At 43.5% G+C, this 13603-nt stretch overlaps 1 protein-coding gene across 2 annotated transcripts in view; it reads left to right on the plus strand.

Annotated features, from left to right (window-relative positions):
- The window catches only part of LOC143146995 (uncharacterized), a 101550-nt gene that overhangs the window by 73594 nt on the left and 14353 nt on the right, over window positions 1–13603 (plus strand). For both annotated transcript variants that reach the window (XM_076311795.1, XM_076311794.1), the window contains exons 8-9: window positions 1591–2840; window positions 4171–4461. In XM_076311795.1, coding sequence (XP_076167910.1) covers window positions 1591–2840; window positions 4171–4461 — 1541 coding nt within the window. The remainder of the gene's footprint in view (window positions 1–1590; window positions 2841–4170; window positions 4462–13603) is intronic.

Consider the following 13603-nt stretch of genomic DNA (forward strand, 5'->3'; position numbering starts at 1 on the left):
CAAACGTCTATTGAATAATTAAAGCGTAGTTCGCTCGGGAACCTCTCCTTCTAAGGTCGAGTAAATAAAACTTGGAACGGATTAACTTTATTCATCGAACTCGGTGACATCTCCTGGTCGTTCGATTCGGTGCACTCAACGCGAGATTAACACGTTCGTACCCGCGAGTTTAGAATTTCGGTTTCCGGGGATCTCGGTTTTTTGAAGTCGTTCAAAGGTCGAATTGATTTCTTTAAATCACACATTCCACGTGTTTTGCATAAAGAGGGAGAGAAATTCTTACACCGGTGTACATCTACTTGCAGAGTTCTATCGCGTGGACGCACTCGCGGAATCGATAATACACCTATGTCCAACCGAGACCACGGAACCTGCAATTATATTCTACTTTCGAAGTTCCAATATCGAAGGGGTTCCTCGGCTATCGAAATATTCGCGAAAAAAGTACAACGTCGAAAGAAATCACATCGACCTCGAAATAACCTTCGAAACGCGAAAATGAAAATACATTGCAATTATATTCTACTTTCGAAGTTCCAATATCGAAGGGGTTGTTCGTCGCCTATCGAAGTATTCGCAAAAAAGTTCAACGGTACGGTCGAAAGGAATCGAATCGACGTCGAAATAACCTTCGAAACGCGAAAATAAAACTGTACTTCAATTATATTCTACTTTCGAAGTTCCAATACCAAAGTATTCGCAAAAAAGTGCAACGGTACCGTCGAAAAGAATCAAATTGACTTCGAAATAACCTTCGAAAATAAAAATATACTCCAATTATATTCTAGCTTTGAAGTTCCAATATCGAAGGGGTTCCTCGTTTATCGAACTATTCGCAAAATAGTGCAACGGTACCGTCGAAAGAAATCAAATTGACCTCGAAATAACCTTCGAAAATAAAAATACACTCCAATTATATTCTACCTTTAAAGTTCCAATACCAAAGTATTCGCAAAGAAGTACAATAATACCATCGAAAAGAAATCAAATTGACCTCGAAATAACCTTCGAAAATAAAAATACACTCCAATTATATTCTACCTTTGAAGTTCCAATACCAAAGTATTCGCAAAGAAGTACAATAATACCATCGAAAGAAATCAAATTGACCTCGAAATAACCTTCGAAAATAAAAATACACTCCAATTATATTCTACCTTTGAAGTTCCAATACCAAAGTATTCGCAAAAAGTACAATAATATCATCGAAAAGAATCAAATTGACTTCGAAATAACCTTCGAAACGCGAAACTAAAAACACATTCCAATTATATTCTACTTTCGAAGTTGCAATATCAAAGTATTCGCAAAGAAGTACAATAATACCATCGAAAAGAATCGAATTGACTTCGAAATAACCTTCGAAACGCGAAACTAAAAATAAACGAAAAGTTTCGTCTCGTTGGATTCTCCGCGGAAAATTTGTAGCGTCGTCGCGATGCATCAGCGCGATTACTCCAATCGACGATCCATTACTCTGCATCGTTACGAGAGAATCCATGGACGATCCGAGATTCGATTCGTTCGTATCGATCGTGTTTGGGACGTTATCGTCGTTGATCGTCGCTCACTGTTACGTATGTGTTTCAGGCGTCGGATCCGCGTCCAAGCTTCGCGACTTCGACGATTGGCAGGATCAACGTCTCTCGACCACCGACGACGATCTTGTATCCCCGTACTCGGACTCCTCGACGAACGATCTCGATCAAATACGGCTGCAGGAGTTGACGAAGAATGGCACCTACGTGATACGTCGCGGTCGAAAGAAGGAACGAACGGGTTTGCCGAAAGCCCCGACGAAAACCAGAAGCCTGTCGTTCGAGAACGGCGAGGAGAATCAGTTGTCGGACGTGAAACGATACTCGAGCACGTTCGACAACATCAGAAGTCTGCTCAGGGAGGGCAAACTGGAACCAATGAACGAACCGCCGGCGGAATTCGCCGCGCCTGTACCGCCCGATTTGGTGAGAGTCGTCTCCCTCCCGGCTATCAACGACGAGACCGGAAATCGCGGACAGCTGGAGGTAACCGTGGAGGAGGAAGAAACCTCGGATGTCTCGGACAAGGATAAAACGCGAGAGGGTGTCCAGCTGGTCCGGATGTCGCCAATGGCACCGGCCACGGTCTCGGTCTCGTTCTCGATCCCGTTGTCACCGTCCAACGAGGAGCAACGTCGCGCGGACATCGACCATCGTCATCAGGACAGACCGAACGAGTGTAACGGAGTTTCTCTTTCAGCGTCGAAGATCGGTACCGTGGTCGGTGTAGCCACCGCCGCCTCCTCCGCCGCCCCCGCTGGAAAAATCGTCGAAGAACCGCTCGGTGCTGGTTCGAGGAAATCACCGAACACGAGTGTCGGAAACGATCAACGTCTCGCCTCGAAGATACCGGTGAATCTGTTGATCGAGGACCAGATCGTGAAGAAAGCCCTCAAGGAGAATCGTCGTCAACTCGAGAAGGTTAGCGACGCGATCAAGGAGATCGAGAGCGTGAAGAACAGCGAGTCGTACTCGGAGAGCAAACGATGGAGAAACGGGGACGCAAAGATGATGGCTAAGAGGAACAGTCTCGAAAACGAACCGAACGAACGAAAGATCCTCGACGGTCTACCGGATTCTCGCCCGAGGAAACGACACGATTCGGACGTAGACTCCGACGCCTCCAAGACCAGCCCCGAAACCGACTTTGACGCTCGGAGGACAAACGGGACCGACGCTGGCGTCTACTCCTCGGGTAGAAGATCGAGACAGAATGGCGTCGAGTGCCACAAGAACGATCAGAAACAGATCGAGAACGTGATCGACGCCATTCTCGAGGACTCGAAGAATCCGGACTTTCAGGTAAGCTGGAGCGACGCACACCGAAGATTACGCGTGAAAATATTTCCTCACGGCTTTGGAAGATTGGTTCACCAATCAGTCTCGGAGTCAACGTTCGCGCAACGTTTTCGTCGATGAAAGGACGAGATAGGGCTCGAAAGGAGCCGCGTGTTACCAACTCGCGATCGGTTTTCTCGCAAAGGATCGTTCAAGTTTCGGCCAATTGGAGCGCGCAAAGTTGCTCGTTGGTGTGTGTAATTTTCCATTACTATGCGTCCGTTAGTGTCTTTCGCGAGTGATGATCCCTTGGTCGGTTGCGTAGAACAGTGAAAAGAATCGAGATCGATTTTGTAGTAACGATGGAAGATTTTTTCAAGTATTTTTTTTTTTTTTCAAGCATCTACCGCGCAGATACAATCCCAAAAGCCGTGAAAAATATGTTTCGTTCGAAACGCGTACGATGAACCCCGCTTATATGTCCACGAGGATTGTAGGGATTTTTTTTTGTTCCAAGTATCGACCTTTCATCTCAGATGGAAAAATTTCGTGCCACAAAAACGTAACAGTTCGGTTTATAGTTTTTATAAGTACGTACAGTGAATTCGTTCGCACAGAACTTTAGAAATTATTGTCCGATTTCGTTACTAACCACGACTTGGAAAACACTGGATAGATACGTAACAACTCGACGTACGATTTATCATAAATCTTCCTCCCCGCGATCGTGTTAATTTCATTAATTTTCCTGTACGTTACGATCGTTGTTTTCAAACCTACCCCATTTTCATCCACGCAAAATTACAACGAATATAAAGAACAAATTTTTATTCTCCCGGAACAAGAAACCGGAAACAATGTTTGTATAGAAGAAAGAAACCGTAATTAAAATACTCGTCCTTCGAATATTGTCACTGTTTAATTCTCCTAAGAATGACGAGAACAACGATGGTAACGTACGGAAAAATTGAAGAAATTACTTGTTGAACATTTCCCGAAGTTCGTTGGCGGTGAAATCGTCCGATGATTTTTGGCACGCCTCGGAACGAATTCTGATCTCACCGTGCAGCATCTTATTTTCACACGTACAATCGTGGTGTGTATCTCGTTCGAGTTTTCCAAGTTCGTTTCCGTGTTTCGATGATCGTCGTTATAGATCTTCGCGTCGTCTCGGGTGGTTCGCGTGAAATAAACCGATACGGAGAATTCGGATGACTTTGTTTCGTTCATAGGGAACGAAATTGTTGGCATAGAAGCGGGGATCGCTGTGATTGTTATTAGGACGATGGTTCGCTGCACTCGACACCCACGTCGAATCGATGGGTCCATCGCGATCGATGGTAAATGCTTGCAGGTGAGCGTCGAGGTTCTCGAATTTCCTCCGTTACCACCTTCACCCGTGGAGGAAGCTGACGAGGAGAGCTCCGATGTTGGTCAGCAGAGTGCTGCGATCACCACGAAACCGAAAGCTCACAACACCAATCGAACGATGGAGTACAGACCCAGGGTGCCGCCGCATCGCGGACCAGCCAATCTTTCCACGGATTCCAAGGATCACCAAACGTCTCTGAACACCAGATCCATGGACGCTGGATTCTCGCGTGGTAGACGCAGCACACCCGCTACCAGCAATTCCAGACGAGAGGTGGGTTTTACGAGCATTTTTTCATTTCATCGTTCGTTCATTCGAGCCTATCAAAGAATCTTTCACTTTTGTGCATCGTGTACCGTGATACACGCCCATGACCAGAGGCCATGAACTAATAAAGCCATGAAACTAAGACCGATGAAAATAATATTTTCGTTAGATCGTGCAAGATGTGTTGGGTTGTTCGGTAAGTCGTTTCGGTTTTTTTTGGTTAAAATGGAACACGATTTTTTTAGAGCGTATTAAATGTGTTTATTAAATTATGTATTCTCCATTTTGGAAAACGAGATGGGTTTTACGAGCATTTTTTGATCTCATCGTTCGTTCATTCGAGCCTATCAAAGAATCTTTCACTTTTGTGCATCGTGTACCGTGATACACGCCCATGACCAGAGGCCATGAACTAATAAAGCCATGAAACTAAGACCGATGAAAATAATATTTTCGTTAGATCGTGCAAGATGTATTGGGTTGTTCGGTAAGTCGTTTCGGTTTTTTTGGTTAAAATGAAACACGATTTTTTTAGAGCGTATGAACATTTTATTAAATTATGTATTCTCCATTTTGGAAAACGAAATCACTTTCCGAATAGCTTAATAGTAGGTTGCTCGATAAGTTTCGTCGTTCGATAAGAAATTTATTTTTCTAAAAATGGTATTAGCGTTTAATGAACACGTGTGAAGTTTCATTTAGATCTGTCGACTCGTTTGTATATCTACGATCGTTCAAAGTTGAAGTGTCGTAGTATATTCTTACAATGGAAAAAATGACAAAACTTATTGAACAACCTGGTGTAATAATTTTGAAAAAGAACAAATATACGGGTATAATATGGCGTGAAAAACGAGATCCGAAGCGAAAACCGTGTACAATAAGAAGAGTGAAAATAAAAAAAATAGAGAAATACGAAGAAAATGAAAGGTTTGATTAATGAAGATTCACGATGAAAATGATATTTTCGTTAGATCGTGGAAAATGTAGTAGATCTGTCTACTCGTTCGTATATTTACGGTCGTTCAAAGTTGAAGTGTCGTAGTATATTCTTACAATGGAAAAAAAACGACAAAACTTATTGAACAACCTGGCGGAATAATTTTATAAAAAGAACAAATATACGGGTACAAAATGGCGTGAAAAACGAGACCCGACTGGCACGTCTGGATCGAATTATACAGAGAGCGAAAGTCGTGTACAATAAGAAGAGTGAAAATAAAAAAAAAAATAGAGAAGTACGAAGAAACTGAAAGATTTGTTTGATAAAGATTCGCGAGTGTGTTCGAGACTCTTAAACGGAGAGAGAAAATTCAGAAACAACGAAAGAAATTCGTAGGAAACTTTTGCATCGTTCGACCTTGTTTTCGATTCACCGTTTATTTTGTATTTCGATTATTCTCGTTACGAACTCGGCGTACGTATCCGATTGCACTCCACGGTCGAGGGTTTTGTACGTTATCTACGGCTGTTTGCAAACACTTTCATATAGTATTCCATAAATCACTTTGGTTTACTTTCCGAATAGAAGTAGTAGCTACGCGTCCAACGTTTCGAGTACAGTGCCGCGGCAGTTTGTATTTGAAATGCAAAGAGCGGGTATGCATTTAACGTACGATCTTGTTGATTGCAACGCTCTTTTGGCAAGCCACCTGTACACGGAACGTTTTCCTGCTAGACGTTAGTCAAGTAGAACATTCGAAGGAATAGGCGACCACCGCCGGGGAAACTGGCACTATTTCAATGAAGTAATTCGTGGAATATTATGAAACTGTTTACAAACACTCGGTAAAGTCACGCGTAAGGTATAAAGCGTTCCATGGTAAACAGTTCGTTGGAATCAGTTGCGGCAGCACGATTTGTAATTAAAATTATCGAAGCACAGAAACGATTGTAACTTGAAAAGCTCGAACGTGGTAAATACCACAATTGTATATATTAAAGTAATCGTGCAAAGAGAAAAAGAAAAGAAGAAATCGAGAATGAAAAGTTGATCCGGGAAAGTAAAAATGAGTACAGGCGAGGTACAGCTAACCTTGAAAATAGTATGATAAAAATGCAATAATATGAAACAATTTAAGGAAGGGAAGAGTGAAAATAAGAGTGTACGGTATATAAAATACAACAATAATTACGTCGATGAGAACGTAGCATAAATTAAAGTAGCTAGTAAAATATAGAGTTTGGTAAATCTTTGTACGAAATATAGTTTACACAAACGCATCAAGTAGTACGAAACAGCACGAGAGTACGCGCCAAATTGCTCACTTCTTACACTCGACCTTAGGAATTTCGATACCGTTCAAAATCGTGACAAACATTTTTTTTTTTTTTCATTACTAAGCTAGAGATAACATTATTTTGCTTTAAAATATCTCGTAATTTTCCCGGTACTATTCAAAGCGTGTCCAAGATCAGAAATTTGCAAGATAAGAATTATCGCAGAGACAAAAATTCATTTGCTCTATTTATTCTATCTAAGATATTTAAAAATCGCAACATTTGAACGCTCTGTATTTTTCTTTGTTCATTTGAAAAACGACTTTTAAATCTCCCATAATTTCATTGTATTTTTTCCTGGATTATTAAAAACGCGTCCAAGACCAGAAATTTACAATACAAGAATAATCGCAGAGACAAAAATTTACTTCCATAGTTTCGGTGATCAAAATTCATTCGCTCTATTTTCTCTGTGTAAAATATTGAAAAATCGCAAAACTTGAATGCCTTGTATTTTTCTTTGTTCAATGTCGTTCAAATTATTTGAAAAACGACTTTTAAATCTCCCATAATTTCACCATATTTTTTCCTGGATTATTAAAAACGCGTCCAAGACCAGAAATTCACAATATAAGAATTATCGCAGAGACAAAAATTCATTTGCTCTATGTACTCTATCTAAGATATTCAAAAATCGCGAAACTCGAACGCCTTGTATTCTTTGTCCAGTGTCGTTGAAACGATTCGAAAACCGACTTTCAAATCCGCCGTAACGTCACGAAGATGAATCATATTTCGATTCGATCGAAATGTCCGGACACCGAGGACGGAACGATCCGTTGGAGTTCTAGATGCGAATTTATTTATACCGTCGTCGGTACCCCGTCCGCGTCGTCTCGTTTCACGTTGATACCACGGCCGCTAATACATAAGCCGTAGTTCTCGTATCATCGGGCAGCTTTCAACAAGTCCTTTCGCGCGTTTCGTATCGGATGCGGTCTGGTCTGTCTCTTCGTAGCGAGTTTTCTGTTTTGCCGCATAGTTCCATTCTACCGCGAGAAACGCGTTTGCGCGCGCTAGGATCCCTCGACGTATCGGATTCAGCCAACAGCGTTGAAAAAAAATAAGAGAACGGCACGGGGGGAGGGGCGGGGGAGGGGGTATGCAGAGAAAACAAATGGAAAGAGTAGAATAGAGGATGAAAGCGGAGGATTGCTTCCCATCGTTTTGTCGCGCGTGACGTACAGCCTCTAACGTATACACGTATCGCGTATCTACCCTTCGCGAGAGAGCTGTGCAGTCGTTGCTGCTGCTGCTGCTGTTGCTGCCGTTGCCGCTGCTGCTTCTGCCGGTGCTGCCGCTGGTGCTGCTGGTGGTCGACGCGCAAGGGAGAAACAGGAGGGGACGCACGACTGGTTAAGAGTAGAACAAAAAGAAGCGCCCCTGAACGAAGGACTCGGCGAACTCGCGCGATAAAGAAACTATAGCCTGCTCGACGAACAACAGCTCGCTCGTGTCTTCTCGCGATAGAGTAATATACTCGCGATCCGCGTATGCACGCGTACGTTCCAAGATGGCCTCGAGTGGAACTCGTTTACGACGACTGCTTTCATTTTCCAAAGCTACGCTCCCCGGTTGGTACATCTTGCGGACCACCGAGCCGGACCGACACGACCGGACGTATCCGCTCGATTCTCTCGAAAATACGCTCGACGTCACGATTCCTTCGCGTTCGTGTTCAAACGTACGCTAACCAACGTTCGATTCACGAACGAATTCCGTTTACGAACCGACGAAACCGAAAAGTAGATCGCTGGCTCAACCGTGGTTCGAACTCGACTTTCTCGAATCGGCTCGAAACACACTTTTGCCGGTAAAATACGATCGATCGGCGAGTAGGGTCGTAGGTGATGGCCCGCTCGAGTTACGCGCCGCTCGCAAGTGGGCTGCGGTTGCAAACATTTGAGAAACACCGATCCGTGGTAACATTCGCGTGTATTTCGAGCCGGCTCGGATCTCATCGGCCAAGTACTCGCCGCGTTCACGTATTTACGTATTTTTACCCATTAGCACGCGCACGCGAGATAAATTCGCGTAAACGACGTTCCGAGAAGAAACCGGAACGAATACTCGAAAGGGGAACTAGAAACCGGGAACGGATCCGAGTTAGGGTAGCGTAGCATACCTGTACGTATGCGCGTAGCACGTATCTAGGTTCGTTGAGACTCGTTAGGTATTCAAGTGGCCGCGGTGCGACGCACGAATACATCTCCGTGTCCCTTTCGGAGTTTCAGTTTGAAAAGTATTCGGTTCGTTCGAAACAGCGGTTACGCTTCAAACGAATCTGGAATACCCTCGTTGTTGGAATTTTTCCAGTCTAGCCGGCGCTGTCGCCCCCAACCGACGTCGACGCCACCGCCGCCGTAGCATAGAAATTACCCTCGAAGATTGGACAGGTCGTTGAAAACCGAGTCCCCCGGTGAAATCTTAAAATCATCTGTCTCTCGGTGGCAGCAGTCGCTAACAATGTACACTGGGCCAAAAAAGTTATCAGATCCCCCGGTTCCGCGTAGAAACTTTCCGCGCAGAAGCGGATATCTCGGCGGGTGGCACCCGTGGATCCTGTACTCCGATTTTCATCAAACGAAAATAAAGGATACTTATCTTTTCACGCCGCGAAAATACGAATTTGAGAAACGAAACTATTCTCGGTAACTTTCGACCATTCGATGTTATCCCTTGGATCCGCAAAGGGATCTTTTGGACAAATTTTGTACGGTTTTTAACGAAACGGAACACGGTGTATCGGTAATAAAAATGAACGAGAGAGACGAACAATCGCTCGTAAACACGCTCCGTTTATTACAAATGACCGTTTACTGTTGATGGAATACTTCTACAATTGCGAACTTTGCGTTTTCAATTATGATTGTATACATAAACACAGTTGCGGGTAATTGCGAATTCGAAAAGAGGAAGAGATCGTTAGGTTTAATTTTCAAAACTGTCGAGAGCGAGAACGGTAAAAGTGTGGTGTACATTTTCGTTCGTTTTATCGGGCGATGTGTGCGTGTTATTTTTCGTCGAAAAATCGTAAAGAATTTGATTAAAAAACTTCCTTCTAAGTTTAATCATTTTGAAGGTAGCGGGCGGTACAAGTTCGAAGGGTAGTTTCACCCCAGCCTAAACTCGGGTTACCGTAGCTAAAGAAGATACATATCCTTTATTTCTGGCGGGTGTACAAAGCCTTACAATTTCAGGAAAGTCGGTTACGGTGGGGGAAAGAGAGTATCGCGGACGGATGTTACTCCGCCGGTGTATCCTTGGTTACCCATCTGAACGCGTTCCGTTCTCGTGGAAAATTGAATACGTAACGAAAGCATCGACGCACTTGCACTCCGGACGGTAGCTTCGGTGCTACGGTTTAACAATCCTTCTCGTGGAGATAAACGTCCTTGTACGTTTACGGCCTTCTCTCGAGAGAGAATTTTTACTCCGGTCCATCTCGCTGTTTACGGTTCCACGGCACGTGAGGAAAGAGAGAGGTCCATTTCCGGAACGAAAAACTCGACGTTCCTCGGATAATCGGGACACCGAGGACGACTCGATTTCGATTCGTTTATCCGCAGATTACCGTACCACAAGTTCCAAACGAACGTTTTCCATGGACACTCCGAGTGTAACCGGATCTGTTTCTCCCGTGACGGTTTCCCTTAAACGGTTGTGCTTCCCGGCAAAAGCGGCTAGTAATTTGACTCGATTCGACTCGACTCGACTCGACTCGATTCGGTGGGCCATGCTACCGACGGAGCGCAATTAAAGGGAGTCGTCGAGACGTCTGCGAAGCATTCTTCAAACCCATTCGGTTTGACGGGTTTGTGTCGGCCGACCGCTCATCGACGCGGCGCACCGACTCGAGACGCTCCGTATTGGCTCGATAAACGCCGACTGTTCTCGCTCCTCGACCTTCGTGCCACTCGTCTTTCTTACTGGTCATTACTCGCCGGAAAGTTTATTTGGATTTTCGCGCCGTGGTAATTGCTCCGTGGCAACTCACCCGCCCCCCTCGCCACTGCTTCCGCCATCGATAAAATATCGATCGCTGCGAACCGCACCGCGCGAACCGACTCTACGTACATTTTCATTTACAAAATTCCAAAAACACTATCCAACGTTTCAGTCGATACAGCATAATACGGTGAACTCTGATTCTCCTGGTTGGAATTTTTATTTCGATTTTCGCGCCGTGGTAATTGCTCCCTGGCAACTCAACCACTCTAATATCTGCCTCCGTCATCGATTTTTATTTACAAAATTCCAAAAACACTATCCAACGTTTCAGCCGATACAGCATAATACGGTGAACTCTGATTCTACTGGTTGGAATTTTTATTTCGATTTTCGCCCTGTGGTAATTATTGATTGGAAACTCAACCGCCCATACAACTGCCTCCGCCATCGGTAAAATATCGATTGCTGCGCGTCACGCGAATCAGGGAACTCTCTAACGATTTTTATTTACAAAATTCCAAAAACACTATCCAACGTTCCAACTCCGCAACAACCGTAACACAGTGGACCCTGTAAAAGGTCCCTGCGCGAATCGGGGAACCGATTCTCTAACGATTTTTATTTACAAAATTCCAAAAACACTATCCAACGTTTCGACTTCGCAATAACCATGATACAATAGACTCTGATGCTCGTGGTTGGAATTTTTATTTCGATTTTCGCCCTGTGGTAATTATTGATTGGAAACTCAACCGCCCATACAACTGCCTCCGCCATTGGTAAAATATCGATCGCTGCGCGTCACGCGAATCGGGGAACTCTCTAACGATTTTTATTCACAAAATTCCAAAAACACTATCCAACGTTCCAACTCCGCAACAACCGTAACACAGTGGACCCTGTGAAAGGTCCCTGCGCGAATCGGGAACCGATTCTCTAACAATTTTTATTTACAAAATTCTAAAAACGTTGTGCAACGTTTCGGTTGCACGACAACCGTAATACGGCAGACTACGATGCTCCTGAATGGAATTGGAATTCAACGATCGGTATGTTTGGATAGAGTTTTGACACCGAACGATCGAATACAGATCGCAGCTATCGATCGAGATCTCGTATCGCGCGAAATAACATTACTGTCGGGAAAATGCAATTTACGAGCTCGGTGGAACACGCGGTCAGAAACGTACCGCGAAAGAGAAGAGGTGATAACGCGAATCTCGTCATTGGTACCTCACGTGTCCCGAATCAGTGTCACCGCGTGACCGGTAAGTCCGAAATGTATCGGTTGGGGGCAGAAAAACGAGCAGAGGGAATTTTGCAGGAAACATTTCCGAGGAGGAAGCGTCGATTTGTAGAAATAGCGAAAATAAGGTCGAGCTTGGATTTATTTTCACAAGTATCTTACCTCAGTGGAAACATCCGGTATGTTACTATTTACATTGGATAAATATTTGATCACGGTATCTGTAATAAAATGATAGATAACTCGCGTCATTGAAATAGAACATCGCTGTTTACCTCGATTGGATCTTCCCATCAACGTAGCCCTAGTATTTTCTATTTATTCACTTCAGTAAACAGGAATAACCTGTTCCGTATTATGTATTAATATAACCGAGAGTGATAGACGCTACAATGATATTACTTAATTACGTTACGAGCGTGTTCTGTCGCTGTAGCTCGCCGAGTGAATTTATAGCAACGATTCTAGCCTGTTCGTAACGCGATTTTGTAATAGCGATGAGTCAAGAACGATCGTGGGACGACCAGATTTATAAAGAAGTATTCTCGTTCGATTCAACCAGAACTATAAGCGTGCAAACTTTTCAATCACCTTTCGGAAACACTATAATTTTTTTTTTCATATGTAAATATTTTACCACACAAACGTTTGCAATATACAAACTTTACAAGATCGTACAATCAACGTTTATTACGAGAGAAGTTTCTAAATCTAACCTCGACATAGATTTCAACATTTCGAATGTTTTTTTTTTTTGTTTTTTTTTTTATTACGAATATTTAAAATATTTGAATTTGTTCGCGAGTATGAGAGAACGAGAGAAAAAGAAGGATATGTGTAAATCTTACCTCGACATAGATTTCAACGACATTTCGAATGTTTCTTTTTTTTTTTTTTATTACGAATATTTAAAATATTTGATTTTGTTCGCGAGTAAGGGAGAACGAGAGAAAAAGAAGGATATGTATAAATCTCGTTGGTTGCGATGCTCGATGATGCACTCGACTCGAATGACGTTTTTCCGTTCAATAAAAGCTTCAATCGTTCGCGTCGAAGAAGGCGAGATTCGACTGGAATAAACCAGTCTGGCCGAAACAGAAGAGATCTGCGGTAGAACGGACATAATTTCGAAGCCGTTGACGTTTGCAATTTTCACGGCGGATGGTCGAGTTGCCGGCAAGACACGGGGCCGATGGAACGTTCGATCGATCGTATCGTTGTCGCAAATATTGGCAATTTTGTTCAACGATCGGTTCTCGAGACCGTCGATCGAGAGCAAAATAAAAGCTCGAATTGCACTTGTAAAGCGAACACGATCGGGCTCGACTTTTCGTAGAATTTTAACCGGCCGACTCGCAACGTCCGAGCCAAACGGAAAAAAATACCATCGATTCGATAAACGGGAATTGTACCGGAACACGTTCAACAGACGATACGATTTAATCGGAAACAGTCTGGTATACGAAATACAAAACGAACGAAGAGTAAGGGTCCAATTAATCGTTACAAGGTAACCAAGAAGAGACGTTTCGAGAACTTTCAACTAAAGAGAAACGGACCGTAACGCATTGTTATCTTGTCGTCCAATTTGCGTTCGTTAAACGTTGAAGAACCTTGATAATTAATCTCTCGGGAAGAAAGATGAATTTCATTATAGAATCGTCAGATTTT

This window comes from Ptiloglossa arizonensis, chromosome 5, assembly GCF_051014685.1.
Source record: "Ptiloglossa arizonensis isolate GNS036 chromosome 5, iyPtiAriz1_principal, whole genome shotgun sequence".
NCBI lineage: Eukaryota > Metazoa > Arthropoda > Insecta > Hymenoptera > Colletidae > Ptiloglossa > Ptiloglossa arizonensis.